This window comes from Drosophila novamexicana, unplaced genomic scaffold, assembly GCF_003285875.2.
Source record: "Drosophila novamexicana strain 15010-1031.04,08,12 unplaced genomic scaffold, DnovRS2.1 tig00000770-arrow-pilon, whole genome shotgun sequence".
Classification (NCBI taxonomy): domain Eukaryota; kingdom Metazoa; phylum Arthropoda; class Insecta; order Diptera; family Drosophilidae; genus Drosophila; species Drosophila novamexicana.
Genome location: NW_020824821.1, coordinates 171,421 through 187,954, shown reverse-complemented (window position 1 = coordinate 187,954; position 16,534 = coordinate 171,421). Strand labels below are relative to the sequence as shown.

General features: G+C 42.2%; 3 protein-coding genes across 5 annotated transcripts; 1 reads left to right on the top strand and 2 right to left on the bottom strand.

Moving 5' to 3' along the window:
- The first annotated feature begins 5,420 nt into the window (after positions 1-5,420).
- LOC115763737 (putative glycine-rich cell wall structural protein 1) lies at positions 5,421-8,472 on the top strand. Of its 2 annotated transcripts, none has more exons than XM_030706437.1 (2): positions 5,421-5,860; positions 8,266-8,472. In XM_030706437.1, exons 1-2 carry the CDS (start codon positions 5,631-5,633, stop codon positions 8,447-8,449), a joined length of 414 nt encoding a protein of 137 aa, XP_030562297.1. In that variant the 5' UTR covers positions 5,421-5,630; the 3' UTR covers positions 8,450-8,472. The 2 variants fall into 2 exon arrangements, with proteins under 2 accessions (XP_030562297.1, XP_030562298.1); XM_030706438.1 differs by lacking the exon at positions 5,421-5,860 and adding an exon at positions 7,125-7,275 and having other exon boundaries at positions 8,266-8,437.
- Positions 8,473-8,501: 29 nt separating this feature from the next.
- On the bottom strand, positions 8,502-13,696 carry LOC115763736 (conserved oligomeric Golgi complex subunit 1). Its single transcript, XM_030706436.1, has 5 exons — positions 13,510-13,696; positions 12,741-13,432; positions 11,311-12,368; positions 10,582-11,244; positions 8,502-8,935 (listed from the first exon to the last, which is right to left on the bottom strand). The coding sequence occupies exons 1-5, from the start codon at positions 13,641-13,643 to the stop codon at positions 8,780-8,782; spliced, it is 2,703 nt and encodes a 900-aa protein (XP_030562296.1). The 5' UTR covers positions 13,644-13,696; the 3' UTR covers positions 8,502-8,779.
- Positions 13,697-14,105: 409 nt separating this feature from the next.
- On the bottom strand, positions 14,106-15,552 carry LOC115763744 (short-chain specific acyl-CoA dehydrogenase, mitochondrial). 2 transcript variants are annotated; one of them, XM_030706448.1, is made up of 3 exons: positions 15,415-15,552; positions 15,127-15,351; positions 14,106-15,074 (listed from the first exon to the last, which is right to left on the bottom strand). In XM_030706448.1, the coding sequence occupies exons 1-3, from the start codon at positions 15,446-15,448 to the stop codon at positions 14,107-14,109; spliced, it is 1,227 nt and encodes a 408-aa protein (XP_030562308.1). In that variant the 5' UTR covers positions 15,449-15,552; the 3' UTR covers position 14,106. The 2 variants fall into 2 exon arrangements, with proteins under 2 accessions (XP_030562308.1, XP_030562309.1); XM_030706449.1 differs by lacking the exon at positions 15,415-15,552 and having other exon boundaries at positions 15,132-15,199.
- Between the last annotated feature and the right edge of the window lie 982 nt (positions 15,553-16,534).

The window sequence follows — 16,534 nt, the reverse complement described above, 5'->3', positions numbered from 1 at the left end:
TTAAATATTTGATTTTAAGTGAAATTTCTGCAGAAATCAGAATCTAAAGACAGAGCTGTGATGCCTTTGGTGGGACATGACAAGTCAATTGACAAACAACAATTTGATGCTTGAAAATGCGCTTAAGGCGATGCAATCGAGAGGATGCAATAATTTGTAATGTCGACTGCCGAATGCTGTTGTTGTCCGCCCACTATAAAACCAGCAGAACCCGCAGCACCACGGCACCACAGCACCACATGCAGCGCTTCAAGCTGACAAGAAGCATGTAGCATCCTTTGTGGCACACAGACACAGACACAACCGCATCCTGCTGCCATATAGCACAGAGCAAAAGGTCCTTTCATGACGTCCATATTCACAGTTCATAAAATTGAACCACTGGGCGGGGCGAGGCGAAGCGATTGCGACGGCGGCTCAGCAAATCGAAATAAAAATTTATGTGCACATGTTTGAATTTATTGCCCATCTTTGGCCGAAGAAGCGACTGCCTGGATATGGGCGCACATATGTATGGCTATGCGATAGCAGGACTCGCTACCGTAAACAGGACTCCGGCGTTTGCGTGTGTAAATGTTATTCAATCAAATGTGAAATCATATGAACGATTGCGTTCCACTCATAAACATTTTATTTACCTTTAATTTCGTGCGAAGCGTCCTTTTGTGATGCGCCCGTGATTTAATGTGATTTAGCCTGCGACCCAAAGTCCCCAACCCATCAACCCCTCGAGCTCCTCCAACTTAACATGTGTCAGAATTATGGGGCAGATCTCCCTCGCTACCTCTCAACCCCCCCCCCTCCCCCCCTCCATCAAGCAATTGTTGAATTAAACGCGCGCGATTTTTACGACTAAATAAGATGCTATTACGTTCCTGCGCCCTCCCTTGCAAGCGGCATTTGAATGAGCATCCCTTCTCCGGTTTATTTGACTCAAAATGCCAATTTCTGTTTACCCAGCATCGAATTGTATGAACGGCGCACACATGAACTTGAAAGTCGTTAGTCATAAATAAACACAAAAAAATGTTCTGTTCGGCTCCTGATTTATGGAACTTTACATATATTTTTTATATGCGAAATGTTCGGCAAATCACGAGTGACAATTGTTTTGTCGGGCACTTTATTTGTTTAGTATTTTAGGCAGTTCATATTTAATCTATTTATTTATGTTAGGCGTTTGGAAAGGGCAAGTAATTCATATTTTTATTTTGTTTGAAATTTATGTGGATTGAAGTAATAAGGGGCTTCTCTGCATAAGAGAATGTATGCGACTTTACTCGCATATTTTATTTATTGATTACAAGGTATGAATATATTTTGTATGATTAAGCAATTCTCCTGACTTGTCTCTAGTAGGTAGTTTTTGGGAAACGAGAGCTGATCTAGTTCCGAACTCGTTCACGACTAAGCTATGACTTATCGATTATATATATTTTATTAGGGCGATGAGACTGCCACAAATGTATCCCTTATAGAGATTTGTTTAAAATTATTGTCAGCAAAAAATATATTGCCGAATGTCTTAAGCTGTTACCTTGATATTAATATAATACAAATAGTATAAAGTAATAGAAAAATAATAATAACATGGATATAAGTAATGTTAATAGCAATGCTAATATATTTGAATAATAGTATTTTTAATACCAAAAGGAAGTGTCTAAATAAAAAATAATAATTAATATTTAAATAAAAAGTCTGAATAATAAATAATAATTTATATTAAATAAAAAAAAAACTATTTATAGCTCTGTATATATAAAACTGATTGTCCTGACTGATTGATTGGCGATCAACGCACAGCCCAAACCGTAAGAGCTAGGAAATTTTCACTGTAGTTACCTTATGTGATAAAGGTGCACGTTAAGTCGGGGAAAAACGTTTGTATGAAACTTTTTTGTTTACTCTCCGATCGGCCTCAATCTCAATTTTAAAAATTCTTTGTTTAAATTCATTTGAGGGATGTTTCGCACTTTTCGGTAAATCTATCACTTCTTGGAGGAAATTTGTGTCATTGACGTTGGTGGTGACTGAAGTTTCGCGCTTAAATTCATTTCCAAGGATCCATAAAAAAATCATTTGAGGCTTGTTTCACATTTTTTGCAGAGTAAAAGCATTCTCGGTAAAAATGCAATTCAAATATATTTTTGATGTTTTAATTTTTTCCAATTTGCTTAAAAAATATTTTTAAAGCTTTACATCCAAACTAAATGAATACGTGTTTTAACGATTTGGAAAATTTCAACCGCAACAGTGGTAAATTGGCGGAAAATGTTTGTATGAAAGTTGTTTTTTTTATACCCTGAACCCTTTAAAAATGGGTATAAGGGTACATTGTATTTGTGCAAAATGCAAATGTATGTAACAGGCAGAAGGAAGCATCTCCGACCCCATAAAGTATATATATTCTTGATCAGCATCAATAGCCGAGTCGATCTAGCCATGTCCGTCTGTCTGTCCGTCCGTCCGTTTGTCCGTATGTATGAACGCAAGGATCTCAGAACCTATAAGAGCTAGAGACATTTTAGATGTAGATACTCCTAGTTCCCGCGCAGATCGAGTTTGTTTCCGATAATCGATAACTCACTCCGTTTCTAAGCAATCGATAAAAATCTATATCGATATCCTGTTTTGTGGGCAATTTTGGTAAATAATAAGAGCTGGAGTCACCAAACTTGACATATAGCTTCTAAAATAGAATATATATGCATTTGATGTTGTAGAAGAGGGTTCAGGGTATCCCCTAGTCGGGAGCTCCCGACTAGAACCTCTTACTTGTTTTACCGTATGATCAGTCAAAATCAATCAAAGCTTTTTGAGAACATTTATTTTATCCATGCCACGGGCAAGGCCGGGCTATACCCGCTTGTATATTTATATTTTTCAACTTTAATCTTTAATATTAAATATAATTGGGAGTCAATATAGAGTTATTGCAGCTGATGCGAAGAATGCAATAAATATATTCACTCGCATTTATAAATGTCCATTCAGAAATCATTCACAATTATGTATATTCGGCTCAACCAAATAGTTTAACGCATAAGTACACACAGAAATTCGTACTTATGTAGTATATAATGTTCCATTAGAGCTATTGAAAGCTCGGCTCTTGCCTGTCAGATGAAAAGCCATGGCATATCCTTTGAATTTTCATTACAGTCAAGTTTCTGCCATGGAATAATCTGGCAATTCAATGATGCACTTGAATAGTTTTGGTTTCGCTTTTCTTTTTCCTCACTTTTTCCATGATTCCTTTTTTCCACGTTCTGGACTTTACATTTTTTTCTCTGTTAATTTTGCGGCTGTCGAAAAAGTTGTTGGAGCGCACCTTTATTTAAATGCCTCAGCCAAAAGTTTTCTCAAGATATTTGCAAACATCTGTTTCCTGGTTGCCTGCACCCGCCCCTTCGCCTTCCCCCTTTGCTTTTCCCTTCGCCTTTCAGTCTAGTTCATCGGCAGAGGTAAAAATCAAGCTGCAGCTTGGGCAACATGAACCAAGTGCAGCACCAGCAGCTGCCAGCAAAATCGCTGATGATAAAGTCCAATGCGGTCTCTCCAAAGGCTTAGCACAGCGACAATTCTCAGACATTCATTTGACAAGTTAGCCGTCTTAAAATACCCTATTTTTCTGGGGTATATCCGGTGGGAACATAGGGTTTTGAGGTTACCAAAAAATTATTGTCGAAATAATTTATTAAAAATATGCGCTTTGTTTATTTAAAGAAAAAAAATTAGATAAAACTTGAAATTTTCTTAATATGATTTAAAATGAGGTTTACAAAATTAACTTTTTTCTATATATATACGCAGTCTTCCTTTAACACATTTTCTCTGCATCCACATGTTGGGTATCTTTACAGTCGACTACCGTAGTGTTAGCTCACTTATCCATAATCATTTCCTTACGGCATGAATATAAAATGTTCTATTCAGTTGGCAGCTGCTGTTGTTACTTTTATTTTATCCACGGTTTTTCCTAAACTTTCTTACTGTGTTTTTGTCACAGTGTACCGCGACACAGCCTTCAGTCCGTGCCGCTTCCTGTGCTGCTCGGACTTTCATATTAGCTAACTAGCCGGGTCGGGGCTATAGTGTATTTTATTCTGTTTAGCTTTGAGATCAGCTCAGGTATTCTCTCTTCCGCTTTTTGACCATATCTCTCGCTCTCCCTCTCTCTCTCTCTCTATGTCTCTCTATATCTCTCTCTCCTCCTTCTCTCTGTCTGTCCTAATGCAAGCTATTCACATTCTAGTCCGCTGCTGTCCCACCTTTTGCTCGGTGTGTTATTATGCTGCCAGTTTTTCTTTTTTAGGTTTTTATTTACCTTGTTTTTTCTACATTTTATTTATTTTTTTTTTTGGGTTTCCTGTAGTTTGCACACAAGTTTTTCATTTGTAATTCAAGATGTCAGTCAGTTGGGAGAGCCAAAACTTAATTAAAGTTCCGCACTTTTCCTGTGCCCAGACGCTGCACTCTCGCTGCTGCTTCTATGTCCGTATGTATTTAGCTAGACCCGTTACGCCCACCCGGTACGCCCACTTTTCCTCGGTTTGTCTGTCGGCATTTTATATAGCTGGGTTTCTTATTTTTTACTGTACGCTGTACCCAGTGAGAATGCTCAAAAAGGGTATAATGTTTTTGTGAAAATGTATGTAACCAATTCCGACCGTATAAAGCTTATATATTCCTGATCAGGCTGATTTGAGAAACTACAAAGTCTAGAGACATGATATTTTAAATATAATAGTTTATTTTTATAATATCGATAAATATCTAATAAGGAATTAATTTATCCAACATATCTATAAGATATGCCAAACTTTCTGTGTGGTGGTGCTCGTATAGTCTATAGAAGTTATAACTATTTCACTTTTTAGATAAGCTGCACATTACACAATGATCGGACTACGAGCACCAACGAAAGAGGCGAAACCTATTTCATCGATAGATGCAGGGTATCTGCTAGCCGGGCACAATCGGTTAGAGCACTCTTGTTTATTTTTTTTACATTTTTGGGTGAGTGGGTAGTTTTGAGCTGGGTTTATCTTGCAGCTGCACCTGCTGCAAATGGTCGAATATTGCGACTTTGTTTCCATGCTTGGCATACGCTTTAGTTGGCACACCCCACACCGCCCCAACCTCCCCCCCCCCTCTCACACTGCTGCCATAGTCATGTATGTGTAATTTTATGAGCTTATTTAATACTTTTCAGCTCTAATTTGGTTTTATGTTCATTGCTTATAAGCCATGAACAGATTTCAACTTGTTGAATTAACAAAGTACTCGGCGAGTCGACTACAGTTTTATGTCTAGTGAAATTCCCCTTTGGTCAGCTCCTGAGGTGGTTTTTGAACATTTGGGGCCATTAGTTGGCACAGTTCTCGCCACATGCCGCAGATCAGTTTCACTTAGCAGCTGACCGGCTAAACATCGCATTTAATTAGCCAACCAGCCAGAGGACAGAGAGGAACAGAACGTTTTACTTGTTCATTAGCTATGCATTGAGTTTTGGTATAGCCAACCCCATCACATGAGCTGGCATCAACGCCAGAGCAACTTGATAACTCACATATAATTAGCATATGAAGAAATCCGACTATCTTCACAGCATTTTGTCCTTTTGAATGGACCTGATGGGTTTTCTGGGCAATCAGGCACGTGGAAAATTTATTAAATTGGCCAGCTTTGGTCCCCCTACCCCCCTCCTAAACATGCAGCATCTGTTTGTGCACATGCATGTAAATTTAATTGAATTACTCGTACATGCGAGTTGCTTCTGTGACCAGGACCTTTACAAATTTCAAGCCAAGGAATATCTCACAAAGTCAACTAGAGGCAGCATTTATGCAGATGGGTAAGCAAATTGTTATTCAGGGCATATTTAAAACAATTAAGGGAATGTTCAAAAATTACAAACGAAATATTTTATAACATAAAAACATAAAAAAAAACTTATGATTATGGAAGATTGAAAAAAAAGGCTTTGGATTTGCGAATTTCAAAAGTCAACAATTTTGTAATTTGTGCTATGAAATGTGATTAAGAGGGGATCATCTATATATAATTAAGAATGTAGATTTTTTTTGATAAAAAAAAATCAAATTCAGTTTCCAATTAAAAAATAAGTTCAGCTGCAGAAATATAGTGAGTCTTAACTATGCTTAAACTATTGAACTTCATGAAAATTGGTTTAGCTTAGACCTAGTTTTTAGATTCAGAAGAATTTACAATAGCTTATTCTTTTAAATTAAAATGCTACCACGCCTAAAAGATTAACAGATAAATTAATTGATAATAATAGAGTAAATGTATGAATTCTTATTTATATTATAAGTTAAATTTATAATATATAATTTAATATTATAATTTAAATACAAGTCGGATTATTTCTCCATCGAGTATACGCAACATAAGCCCAAATTTACGAACAAGTGCCAGACGACGCAGCGCTTGTTGTTGCCGCCAGTGCTTGCAAAACCTGCGCTGCATTTTTATTAGGCCCCCAAGGTGAGAGCCGACATGAGGAAGAGACAATGTCAATGCCAACGGGCTGGGACATCAGAGTGGGCCAGAGGGGAAATGCCGAAACACAAAATGTCAAGTAGAAAGAACTACAAAATAATCCACTCGTTCGCCGAGAGCAAACACAAATACAGCCAATGGCCCGGGGGCGATTGTGGCTGAGAGAAGGGACGCGGGGCGAATAACGAATGGGGCGCGGGGCATTGGTGGCAATGGGGCCAATAACTAAATCAGTTAAGAGAGCTGTTGGCGTCCGTCGGAGGTCGAGAGGCGGCTGCTCGCCAAGTGCTGCCCCGCAGCCCGCACAGCCCTCACTTTTCAATGATTCGCATTTCTCTTGGTTTTTCTTTTCTTTTCGTTTTGTACTTTTGCATTTTGTTTTGGTTTCATGGTTTATTTCGTTTTTCCCTTGCTTGCGAAATTATTTATGCATTTTGCATTTTGTTCTTTACGTCGAGCGTTTATTAGTTGCAATTTGCTTGCGGTAAAAGTTGTTCGCCAACAAGTCGAACAAATTAAATAATTTAAACAAAGAAAGTTGCGAAAATGGGTAAAAATAAAGGCGGCGGCGGTGGAGGCGGCGGCGGTGGAGGAGGAGGAGGAGGCAGCGGCGGCAATGTAAGCAATATTTGTGTTATGCAACTCGCGTTTTAATTGTGAGTCTAAAGATGTCATCGTTAAAATTAGTTAAAGACTCATTCTGATATAGACTAAGACATGAAAACCTCAGACTATATGGATATATATGTACGTATAGAAAATGTACCCATTACAATGTACGGCAAATAAGTTAGAAATAGTTTTCCTAATCATTTTTTAAATCACCTATAAATAACTTTGTCTAGACTTATTTTTAGAGGATACTTTACGAATATCTATAAATAAACCTATTCTAGACACAAACAATATTGAGGATACTTTACTTATATTAAGACCTTTTTAGAAAATATCTGTAAACTTATTCTAGAGTCATTTATAGAGGATAGAGTATCCGTTATTTTTATTTATTTATTTAAATTAAATGTATTTTTAATCGACATGTATTTATAAAAGTCAGACAGCAGGAGCTGCCAGACGGAATATACAGATAGATAGAAAAACAGCGGAATAGACAGATAGACGAGCAGCCAGATAGAGAACTACTTAGACGGACTAATAGTCAGACAGATTAACTGCCAGTTATATTTGTAGACAGACAAAAGACTAAGTGATCAGAAGATAAGAACAATTGATGTTTAGTCCAAATGGTATTTTAAATTAACATAAATTCAAATTTGGTAAAGTTCTCTACCTCTTTGATAAGCTCTCTAAGATCGAAGCTTAAGAAAAGCAAAACGGGCAGAAAAACAAAGGGATCGACAAAGAGCTGATTTACTGATCATGACAATGTACAGAAATACAGAAATATTAATATATGTTTAATCAATTTACAATAAAATGCATAAAGGTCTGCATGAATTTTATAAGAATGTTATAAGGACTATGCACTACTTTGCTTTTGATTTAATATGCTAATTAGAATACAACCTAATTAACATTTTAAGCTCGATGATTCCAAAGTTTCATAAAGCTTAGCAAGATAATAAGCGCAGTTCTCTTGAGACACACGCTAAGTCCATGAAGAATAGCACAATTTATGTACTTACCTGTTGCCATTGCTTTTTCTTTATAAATCTTTATTATTATTTGCACTTTTATCACTTTTGTGTAATCCTTTTTTATGATTCCTGGTAACAGAAAAAAAGTGGTGGTGGTGGAGGCGGCGCAGCAGGTGGTGGTGGCAAAAACAAAGCAGCTGCTCCGGCCGCAGACAAAGCTGGCGCCAAGAAGGGACCAGAGCCCAAGGCAGGCGGCGGCGGCGGCGGCAAGAAGGGCGGCAAAAAATAGGACATCACATTGCCAGGAAAGCGCATTAAATTAAATATTAGAATAAATATGTATGCAACTATTTTTTTTAAGTTTAAAACGTGATATTAAACGCGAGAGTTTTTAATAGCCGACTGTAGTTAAATTACGTTATTTGGCTGCATATTGCAAATTGTTTGCATTTAAAGTTTAGCGCTCGGAATGCACTATTAACACACACTCACGCACACACACACACATACATACACACAGCTGAGTGCAGTGGCAGCTGCTGCACGGCCTTCCGCTTGGCTGAGCGCGTTTCGTGCTCTTCACTTGGCCACTTCATTAGACGCATCTCAGCTGTGGCGGCCAGTGGCTGTTGGCATCGATGGCATACGCGTTCCTAGCGGAACCACTCCTGGGACATACCAAAGAATGTGGCGGCGCTTGACTTGGATTTGTTGTTGTTGTTGTTGTTGTTGATGCTGCTGTTGCTGCTGGCGCTGGCGCTGGCATCGCTTTTGCGCCCAAGCGGCTTGCGCGTTGGTGTCGTCGTCCCCTAAAGCATTTCGAAAGATATACGTGTTATTAATGAAGTGCGTAATTTTTGTGATTAATCTATTCATTTACGGCGCACACGGTGCACAGATTTATGGGGCAAAGCAATAAACATGGAAGCAAACATAATTAGAGTTCAATTTATTTGCTGAAACATGCGACTAAATGTGTGCAAATAAACAACAGTCAGCGGCTATAAATTAACATTTGCCTAACGATTTGATTTCAATAATGGACCAATTCATTAATTAGCCTTGAAGGTACACTCTCACGAACTCACACACACACTCACGCTCACACACCCGCAGCAGAAGGAGAAGTGTACGGCAGCTGCCTAGTTGCAAGTTTTTTGGTTTCTGTTTCGGTTTCTGTTTTTTGGTAACAGGCAAAACTTTCGCCGAGCATTTATAAGTGGCAACTGCTGCTGCTGCTACTGCAGCTAATTATAATTTATTTAACGGCAGTTTTGGTTTATTTATTGTTAATTGCGCAAATTTGTGAAACGCTCTTCAGCTTGAAGATGCATTTACGCAGCTAATCAAATGCATGCTAATGAAAGTCCAATATAATTATAAAACAGTTTTCAAAATGAAATGAAATTATTTGTATTTTAAAATAACCAAAAATAATAAAAAGGACTAAGCATAAAAATAAACTAAAGGTAAGTAAAATGCCAACAAATACAACAGCTGGGTTATGTTTTGGCTAATCTACGACGGAAACGTAGGAAATTCAAAGCAGTGCAAATAAGCAGTTACTTTTAACACATTTAACATACAGCAAAGCAGTACAAGCAGTACAGCAAAACTGTTCACATTTCAGTCAGTGAAAAATTACTGTTCACAAAAAAAAGTAAAATGTAGATTTAAAATACAAAGTTGAGGCTTACTAAAAATCAAATATTTATAACGTAAAAATTCAAGCAAAAAATGTTAGAGCTGACGAACGATAAATAAGCAGTAAGCCGACATATGACAAATTCATTTTTAATCTATCTAAATATATAAAACCCCAATAAAAAATAACAATCATGCAAAATTGTTAACATATCTTGCGTACACAATGCCTACCCAAAAAGAATATACGATGATAAATTTTAGAAAGAAAACTACAATTCAAAGAGCGCCTATAAAGAAATATATATATAAAGATGTATATACCATTACGATAAGTTAGGGACAAAAAACAAAAAGAGTTATCTTCGACGTGTCGAAGAATGTATACTCTTGCAAACTTATAGGAGATGTACGGTATCTGTGCCTATACTGAAGTTTTTCTTGGCTCGAGTACAAAATTCGACCTTCTATTTTCAACAGTCTTTATTCTACCCAGGTAACTCCGTATTATTTATTGTAGTATGTGATGTATATAGTAGTCCCATATTAATGAAAAAGACTGAAATATGGCAGTTTATAAAACAGCTGAGAGCTAGGCGGACCGACAGACTCAGATATGTATATAAAGACGCGGTTGATACGAGCCGCGATATAGTTCAAAGTTATAATACCCTCTGCAAGGGTATAATCAAGATACAAATGCAAGTTCTCGTGTAATTCTTTATAATTCACATGGGTCGAGGACTTTGCATTTGCTATATTCCATATTTTAACAGCGCGGTAAAATATTTTCAATAAAAAAAAAACTTACCTTATCCAGCTCTGAGGCAAGGGATTTGCGCTCAGCTTGAACAGCTGCTGTTGCTGCCGCCGCCTGCGGCATAACAATGGGCAACAGGGGAAACCATAGCGACGTGGAGCCAGTGGAGCTTAGACAAAGCACATTAGGGTCAGCTTCATGGGATAGAGCGCTGCCACTGGCCGCCTGCGTGTTATCCTTCGACGGCGTCAGGACGCCCAACTCGCCATGCAGACGCGCCGTGGAGCGTGATACCTGAACTGTAATATGCTCGGCGCACAGCTCAAAGTCAAATGGATCGATGCAGTCGCGCAGGCTGCGTTGCAGCGCATGGAACTGTTCATAGAGGCTGCGCTCCTCGCGAGTCACGCCGAACACATTCTCCAGAAACTTGAGATCAAAGTACAGCTGCAGCGCAATGTTCTGGCTGCTACGCGTGCCCTCCGCAGCAGCCAGCTGTTCGTAGTGGGCCAGGAGTTGGGTGAGCAGCTGTTGATTGAAGGCATGCAGCACTTTAGGAGGCAACGTTTGGGGCACAGCATCGTTTAGGGCTTGAATCAACCCGTGCAAATACGTTTGCAGTGAAAGGCGTGGTTGGCTAGGTATGCGTATGGTGGACTGCACATTCTGGTCGTGCTCCTCATCGCGCTGCTCCAGCGTCTGCGTTTGCCAGAGCTGCACAGAAATGGAAGGTGGGTTAGCTGGCTGCAACAGGAACTTGGGGCAACTTCAAAAACTTACAGCAAAATCTCGCAATACAACATCGTGTGTAATGGGATGGGGCAGCTTCTCTGCGCAGTTGTGCCTGGCCAGAATGTCATCGACAATGTGCAGCCACAGCTGCAGCAACTCCTCCTCGAACTGGGCACACAGCCGCTGCCACTGTTCGACACCGCCAGCTGTCAGATTGCCCGCCCATTGACGCCAGTTGCTGGGCTGGCAGAAGCAGAGCTTCAGATGGGGGCACAACTCTATCAGCGCGAGTGTATTGCGCAGCGCTTGCAGCAGAGCATGACGCTCCTGCAGACGCAGCGCCTTAAGCTGACGCAAATATTCCGTCATCTGTTGCTGTGCCGTTTCTCGTAGGAATTTGATCAGCGCCAATTTGTCCTCGGCTCGTGTTGTTTGCTCCTGCAGCAGCACATTCAGCTCCTGCACTATGGCAGCCAGCTGGGCATCGAAGTGGCCGCACAGCGCTATGGTCGCCGTTTCGTAGCCCTTGGTGCGATTCGCCAAACGCTTGGGCTGATCGCTGAGCGCCGCAGCCAGACTCTGCGGCAGGTCGTCGCTCTGCTCGCGCCAGATCTGCAGCGGTGCTGGCGGCGTGCTGTTCTCCACCAGCTTAATCACCTGTTCGTAGGTTTGCTGCAATGCCGCCGACCAGCTGCTGCGTATGATCTCACGCACACGCGCATTAATAAGCGGCATGTATTTGATCCGGTAGAAGTCTAGTTGAGCCAGCGGCAGCTTCAGCTGCTGCTCGAGCTCGGCATAGCTGCGATTGGCCGTCGCGCCTGCTGCCAGCTTGATGTCCTGTATGGTCTGCATGTTGCCGACTAGCGCGAAGATTTGCTGCAACTGCTTGGCTGCCAATCTGTCTATCTGCGACATCCACTGACGCAGTGCATCGCTCAGCTGCTGCGTCTCCAATTTTGGCGTCTCGAACTGCGGCTTATAGCCGGCTATAATGTCGGGCAGCAGATGCACCAGCTGCCTCTCGCTACTGTCCATGCGGCTGATGCTGGGCGGCGAGGTGGGTAGGACGCACTCCGCCAGGCGCACAAAGAGCAGGCCATTGGCTAAAATGAGAGAAATATGTTATTAATTATGCTTCCAATTTAACAAGCCTGATTCTTAAGTCAATAATATACTTTTACAAGGATCTTTGAAAATGATTTTAGAAGACATCTAATGAAAACCAAATAGAAATGGACTGTTATCAACACGTAGAAGGTTAAATACCCTTGTAGAAACATAGTCTACTTTTTTCAGATATATGAGGACAATAGTGAATCATTCATTCAATTAGTCAATCAATCTGTCAGGCAATCAATCGAGTCAATGCCGGCTAAATTAATCTAGTTCTCGGTTTGGACTGTGTCTGTCAAACATTCAATCAGTTCATCAATCGATGTCAGCCATAACACATACATCTAGTTTCCGCCGCTCACCTAGCAGACAGGTGTCAAGGAGCTCAATGGTGCCGTTGAGTATATGCAAACTGGCCAGAATGCGCTCCTTGACACGCCTCGGCTTATCCTTGTCCGCATCGCTGCTTTGGCTCTGCAGGCAGTTCACGTATGCCGTGGTACGCAGCTGCAGAAAGGTTTGCAGCACCTGACTCAAATCGCATTTGTCCAGCAGGAGCAGGCTCAGCATGCAATCGACGGCCATCTCAGCGCTGAGCTGTTCCCGCTCCAGCACTGCGAGCACCGACTGCTTGATGGTCACATGAAACGGACGCAGGATTTCCCATTGTTTCAGGGCGACGGGTAGCCGTTGCATCAGCGCATTTTTCGCGTCCAGCTGGAGCCCGGTGCTAATGTGCCGACTGAATATAAAGAGCTCGGTAGCTGCATAGAACTGTTCCCGATCAATGTGCGTCCAGATGAGCTCCGGCAGGCTGCTCAGCAGCTTGATCTGCACCATGGTGCTGTAATAGTTGCTCAGCTGTTTGTTGGCGGTCCGCTGCTGCAGCTGCACCTCGGCGGCTGTGGGCGTGGTCTGAAAGCCCAGCAACTGTTGTTCGTTCAGACTGCGACAGTTGCTCTGGACGCAGTGCACCTGCTCGATGAGCGTGCCGGCCGATGTTTGCATGGCTGCTATGGTGTCGGCTGCCTTAAGCAAGTCCCGATAGCGTTCGCTGAGATAAAGCCGCAATTAGTTATGTTGCGCTGGCTGCCCAAAAATGCCACATCACGATATGGTCCCAAGACTTACCCGACCATCGTACGCAGCTCTTCGCGTTTGTTTTCCACCACCGTTTGGATTTTCTTCTGCACAGCATCGATCTCGGACACGCCGTGCTGCTCGAACAGCGTGTCCACATTTAATTGCAGTAAATCGGCGCTCATTTATTCTTATTAAACACTTAATTATAAAATTATTTTCGGCTTCTCAATTCTTTAACTACGATAACAACTATTGTGCAAGTCATCAAATGAGGTGGTCGGCCGATAAGTTGCTCGGAACAAGACTATCGATAAAAATAGCTGCTGACAGCTGTTTGACATACGATTATTTATGGCGGTTGCGCGATTTTTTCAGTCATCGCCCTCAGTTTTTAAAAGCATATCGCTCTTAATGCACAATATTTTTGTTTACTATTATTAATGTATTTAAAAAAATTGTAACTGCTTTGCAATAAGTAATTGGCAATGCCAATAGATTGTGTTTCTGAGAAGCCTTCGTGGATTTCGTTTATATTAGCCGTTTGATGATTATTTATGGCAGTTCTATATAACTTATCGCCCACCAACTTAAAGTGGAGATGGCGATAGAAGCTCGACTCAATTGTTAATATCTTATTTGTTTATTTTAAATGCTTTGCATTACACAATTAGCAATCACAATGCGCTGAATTTCGGAGGTGCCCTCGTAGATTTCAGTGACGCGGGCATTTCTATAGTAGAGCTCAGCGGGCAGATCTGTTGTATAGCCCATGCCGCCCAGGATTTGGATGCACTGATGCGCACAGTAGGTGGCCGTTTCGGAAGCGTGCAGCTTGGCCATGGCTGCCTCCTTGGTGATTGGCAGTCCATGGTCCTTAAGCCAAGCGGCGCGCCAAGTGAGCAACCGAGCGGTCTCAACGCGTAGCGCCATGTCCGCCAGCTTCTGCTGAATCATTTGCAATCGCGACAGCCGCTGCCCAAAGGCTACACGCTTCTCCGCATAGTCGACGGCCAACTCGAGAGCCGCCTGCGCAATGCCCGTGGACTGTGCGGCAATGCCTATGCGACCGCAGTCGAGGGATTCCATGGCGATCTTGAAGCCTCCGCCGGGCGTTCCGAGCACCTGGGATTGCGGTACGCTCACATCATCGAGCGTCAGCTGGCACGTGGAGCTGGCCCGCATGCCCAGCTTGCTCTCCTTCTTGGCTACGGACAGGCCGGGCACATCCTTCTCCGTCAGAAAAGCTGTAATACCTTTGTGCTTCTGGGATTTGTCAATGGTGGCAAAGATAAGTCCGCCGCTGGCCTCCTTCGAGTTGGATATCCAGGCTTTGGTGCCGCTGAGCTGGTAATCCCCGTTGGCATTAAATTTGGCTGTGGTGCTGGCGGCGCTGGCATCTGAACCACTGCCCGGCTCCGAGAGCGCATAGAAGGCTATGTGGTGGCCCTGGGTGTAGGGCACCAGAAACTGTTGCTTCTGCGCCTCCGTGCCATGCTGCTGCACTGCGCCTAGATACAGATTGTTCACGCCCATTACAATAGAAACGGCGCCATCGCCGCGCGCCACCTCCTCCATGCCTATGGCGTAGGCCAGATAATCTAGCCCGGCGCCACCTGCAAGTAGTCGTCGTTCAGGCTCTGCACAATCTCTGGACCACGTGCTCACCGTACTCCTCCCGCACAGCGACCGACATTAGCCCCAGCTCGCCCAGGCGGCGCACCTGTTCCGCCGGATGCAGTTCCTCGCGATCGTGGCGTCTCGCGTGCGGCGCCAGCTCCGCATTAGCGAAATCGCGGCAGGTCTTTTGCAGCATTTGATGCGTTTCCGAGAGCGCCGCCAGGGAGGCGATGCCTCTGCCGCCGAAGCCGTTGCCAGTGCCAGTGCGTTGACCTACAAAGCCGCAAAGCTTCAACTAATATTTTTGTTATTGTTATTAGTTTTCTTATCTATTACCAAGCGCCCATGCGCTTCTACAGAGCTTTTGCATTGTGTCCAAGCTTCAGCTGCGTTGCGTGTGGAATGCGAACAAAGCTTTTGACGCCGTCTGCTTCGGGCAACAATTCGTCACACACTGAAAGCCTTCGAGCAATCGTAAAGAATCAGCAATCCATAAAAGCTTTTATATACATTGCAAAAAGCTCTGACATCAGTTGAAGCTGGCGCGTGCAGCCAGAGGCGGCGTTGTGGGTGTGCGCCAGGGGCTCTGAAGCAGGCAGCACTCCTGAAGTCCTTTGAAGACTTAGGTACAGCCCTGAGAAGAAGAAGAAGTTGATCTAATATTTGGCAGTTGCGTGAAGATCTCGTTAGATTTGGTTAAGCTGTTCTCCTTATTGTAATTAAGTGGGAAAATATACCGGTTAGGTATAAATAAACAAATGAGAGCCAGTTTCTTTTTAACGATCTTGTTTTATTGGCAAGCAGTAGAAAGCCAAACGTCTTATTGGAATTGTGTACAGTATCCCTGATTATAGGCTTATAAGAAACTAACGAGATTTACAAATATTTGGTAGTTGCATGAATATCTCGTTAGATTTTGATAAAGCAGTGGTAAGCTGTTGTCCTTATGGGAATAAAATAAACAATTGATATGCAGTTTCTTTAAACAATCCTGTTTTATCGGCAAGCAGTAGCAACGGGTATTTTCGCCCTGATTAGGCCTATAAGAAATTAACTAGTTTTTCTAACAGGAAACCGCATTTTTGATTGTAAACACAAGAGCTAACGGTTATGGGTTGGTACCTTGCTAAATATAATTTCAAACAGATGAAAACCCTTTTTAAGGCGCCACTGTCCTGATTAATATACACTGCGCCTACTTCAAGTTGATTCAAGTTTGCATATTTGATTACTTCTTTGTGTTGAGCTTTTCATGCCGCATGCGCCAAGTACTCAATGGGGTATACACCACTCACTAGCCATATAGATGCAGCTCTCAGCCTAGGGTATCTGGCTAGTCGTGCACAGCATCACATGTAAAAGTGTTGTGCTGGGTAGAAAGTTCAGCTGCTCGAAATGGAAAGCGGTTCAACGCTTCACGGAAACTGTTCGCACCTGACGACAAACTTTGCAATGC

Coding starts and splice junctions, on each gene's coding strand:
- LOC115763737 (XM_030706437.1), top strand. CDS start 5,631: ATGGACCTGATGGGTTTTCTGGGCAATCAGGCACGTGGAAAATTTATT. Junction 5,861..8,265: donor GGCAGCATTTATGCAGATGG/GTAAGCAAATTG, acceptor TCCTGGTAACAG/AAAAAAAGTGGTGGTGGTGG.
- LOC115763736 (XM_030706436.1), bottom strand. CDS start 13,643: ATGAGCGCCGATTTACTGCAATTAAATGTGGACACGCTGTTCGAGCAG. Junction 12,369..12,740: donor CCTTGACACCTGTCTGCTAG/GTGAGCGGCGGA, acceptor CTCTCATTTTAG/CCAATGGCCTGCTCTTTGTG. Junction 11,245..11,310: donor TTGTATTGCGAGATTTTGCT/GTAAGTTTTTGA, acceptor ATTTCTGTGCAG/CTCTGGCAAACGCAGACGCT.
- LOC115763744 (XM_030706448.1), bottom strand. CDS start 15,448: ATGCAAAAGCTCTGTAGAAGCGCATGGGCGCTTG. Junction 15,352..15,414: donor TAGAAGCGCATGGGCGCTTG/GTAATAGATAAG, acceptor GCGGCTTTGTAG/GTCAACGCACTGGCACTGGC. Junction 15,075..15,126: donor CGCTGTGCGGGAGGAGTACG/GTGAGCACGTGG, acceptor GACTACTTGCAG/GTGGCGCCGGGCTAGATTAT.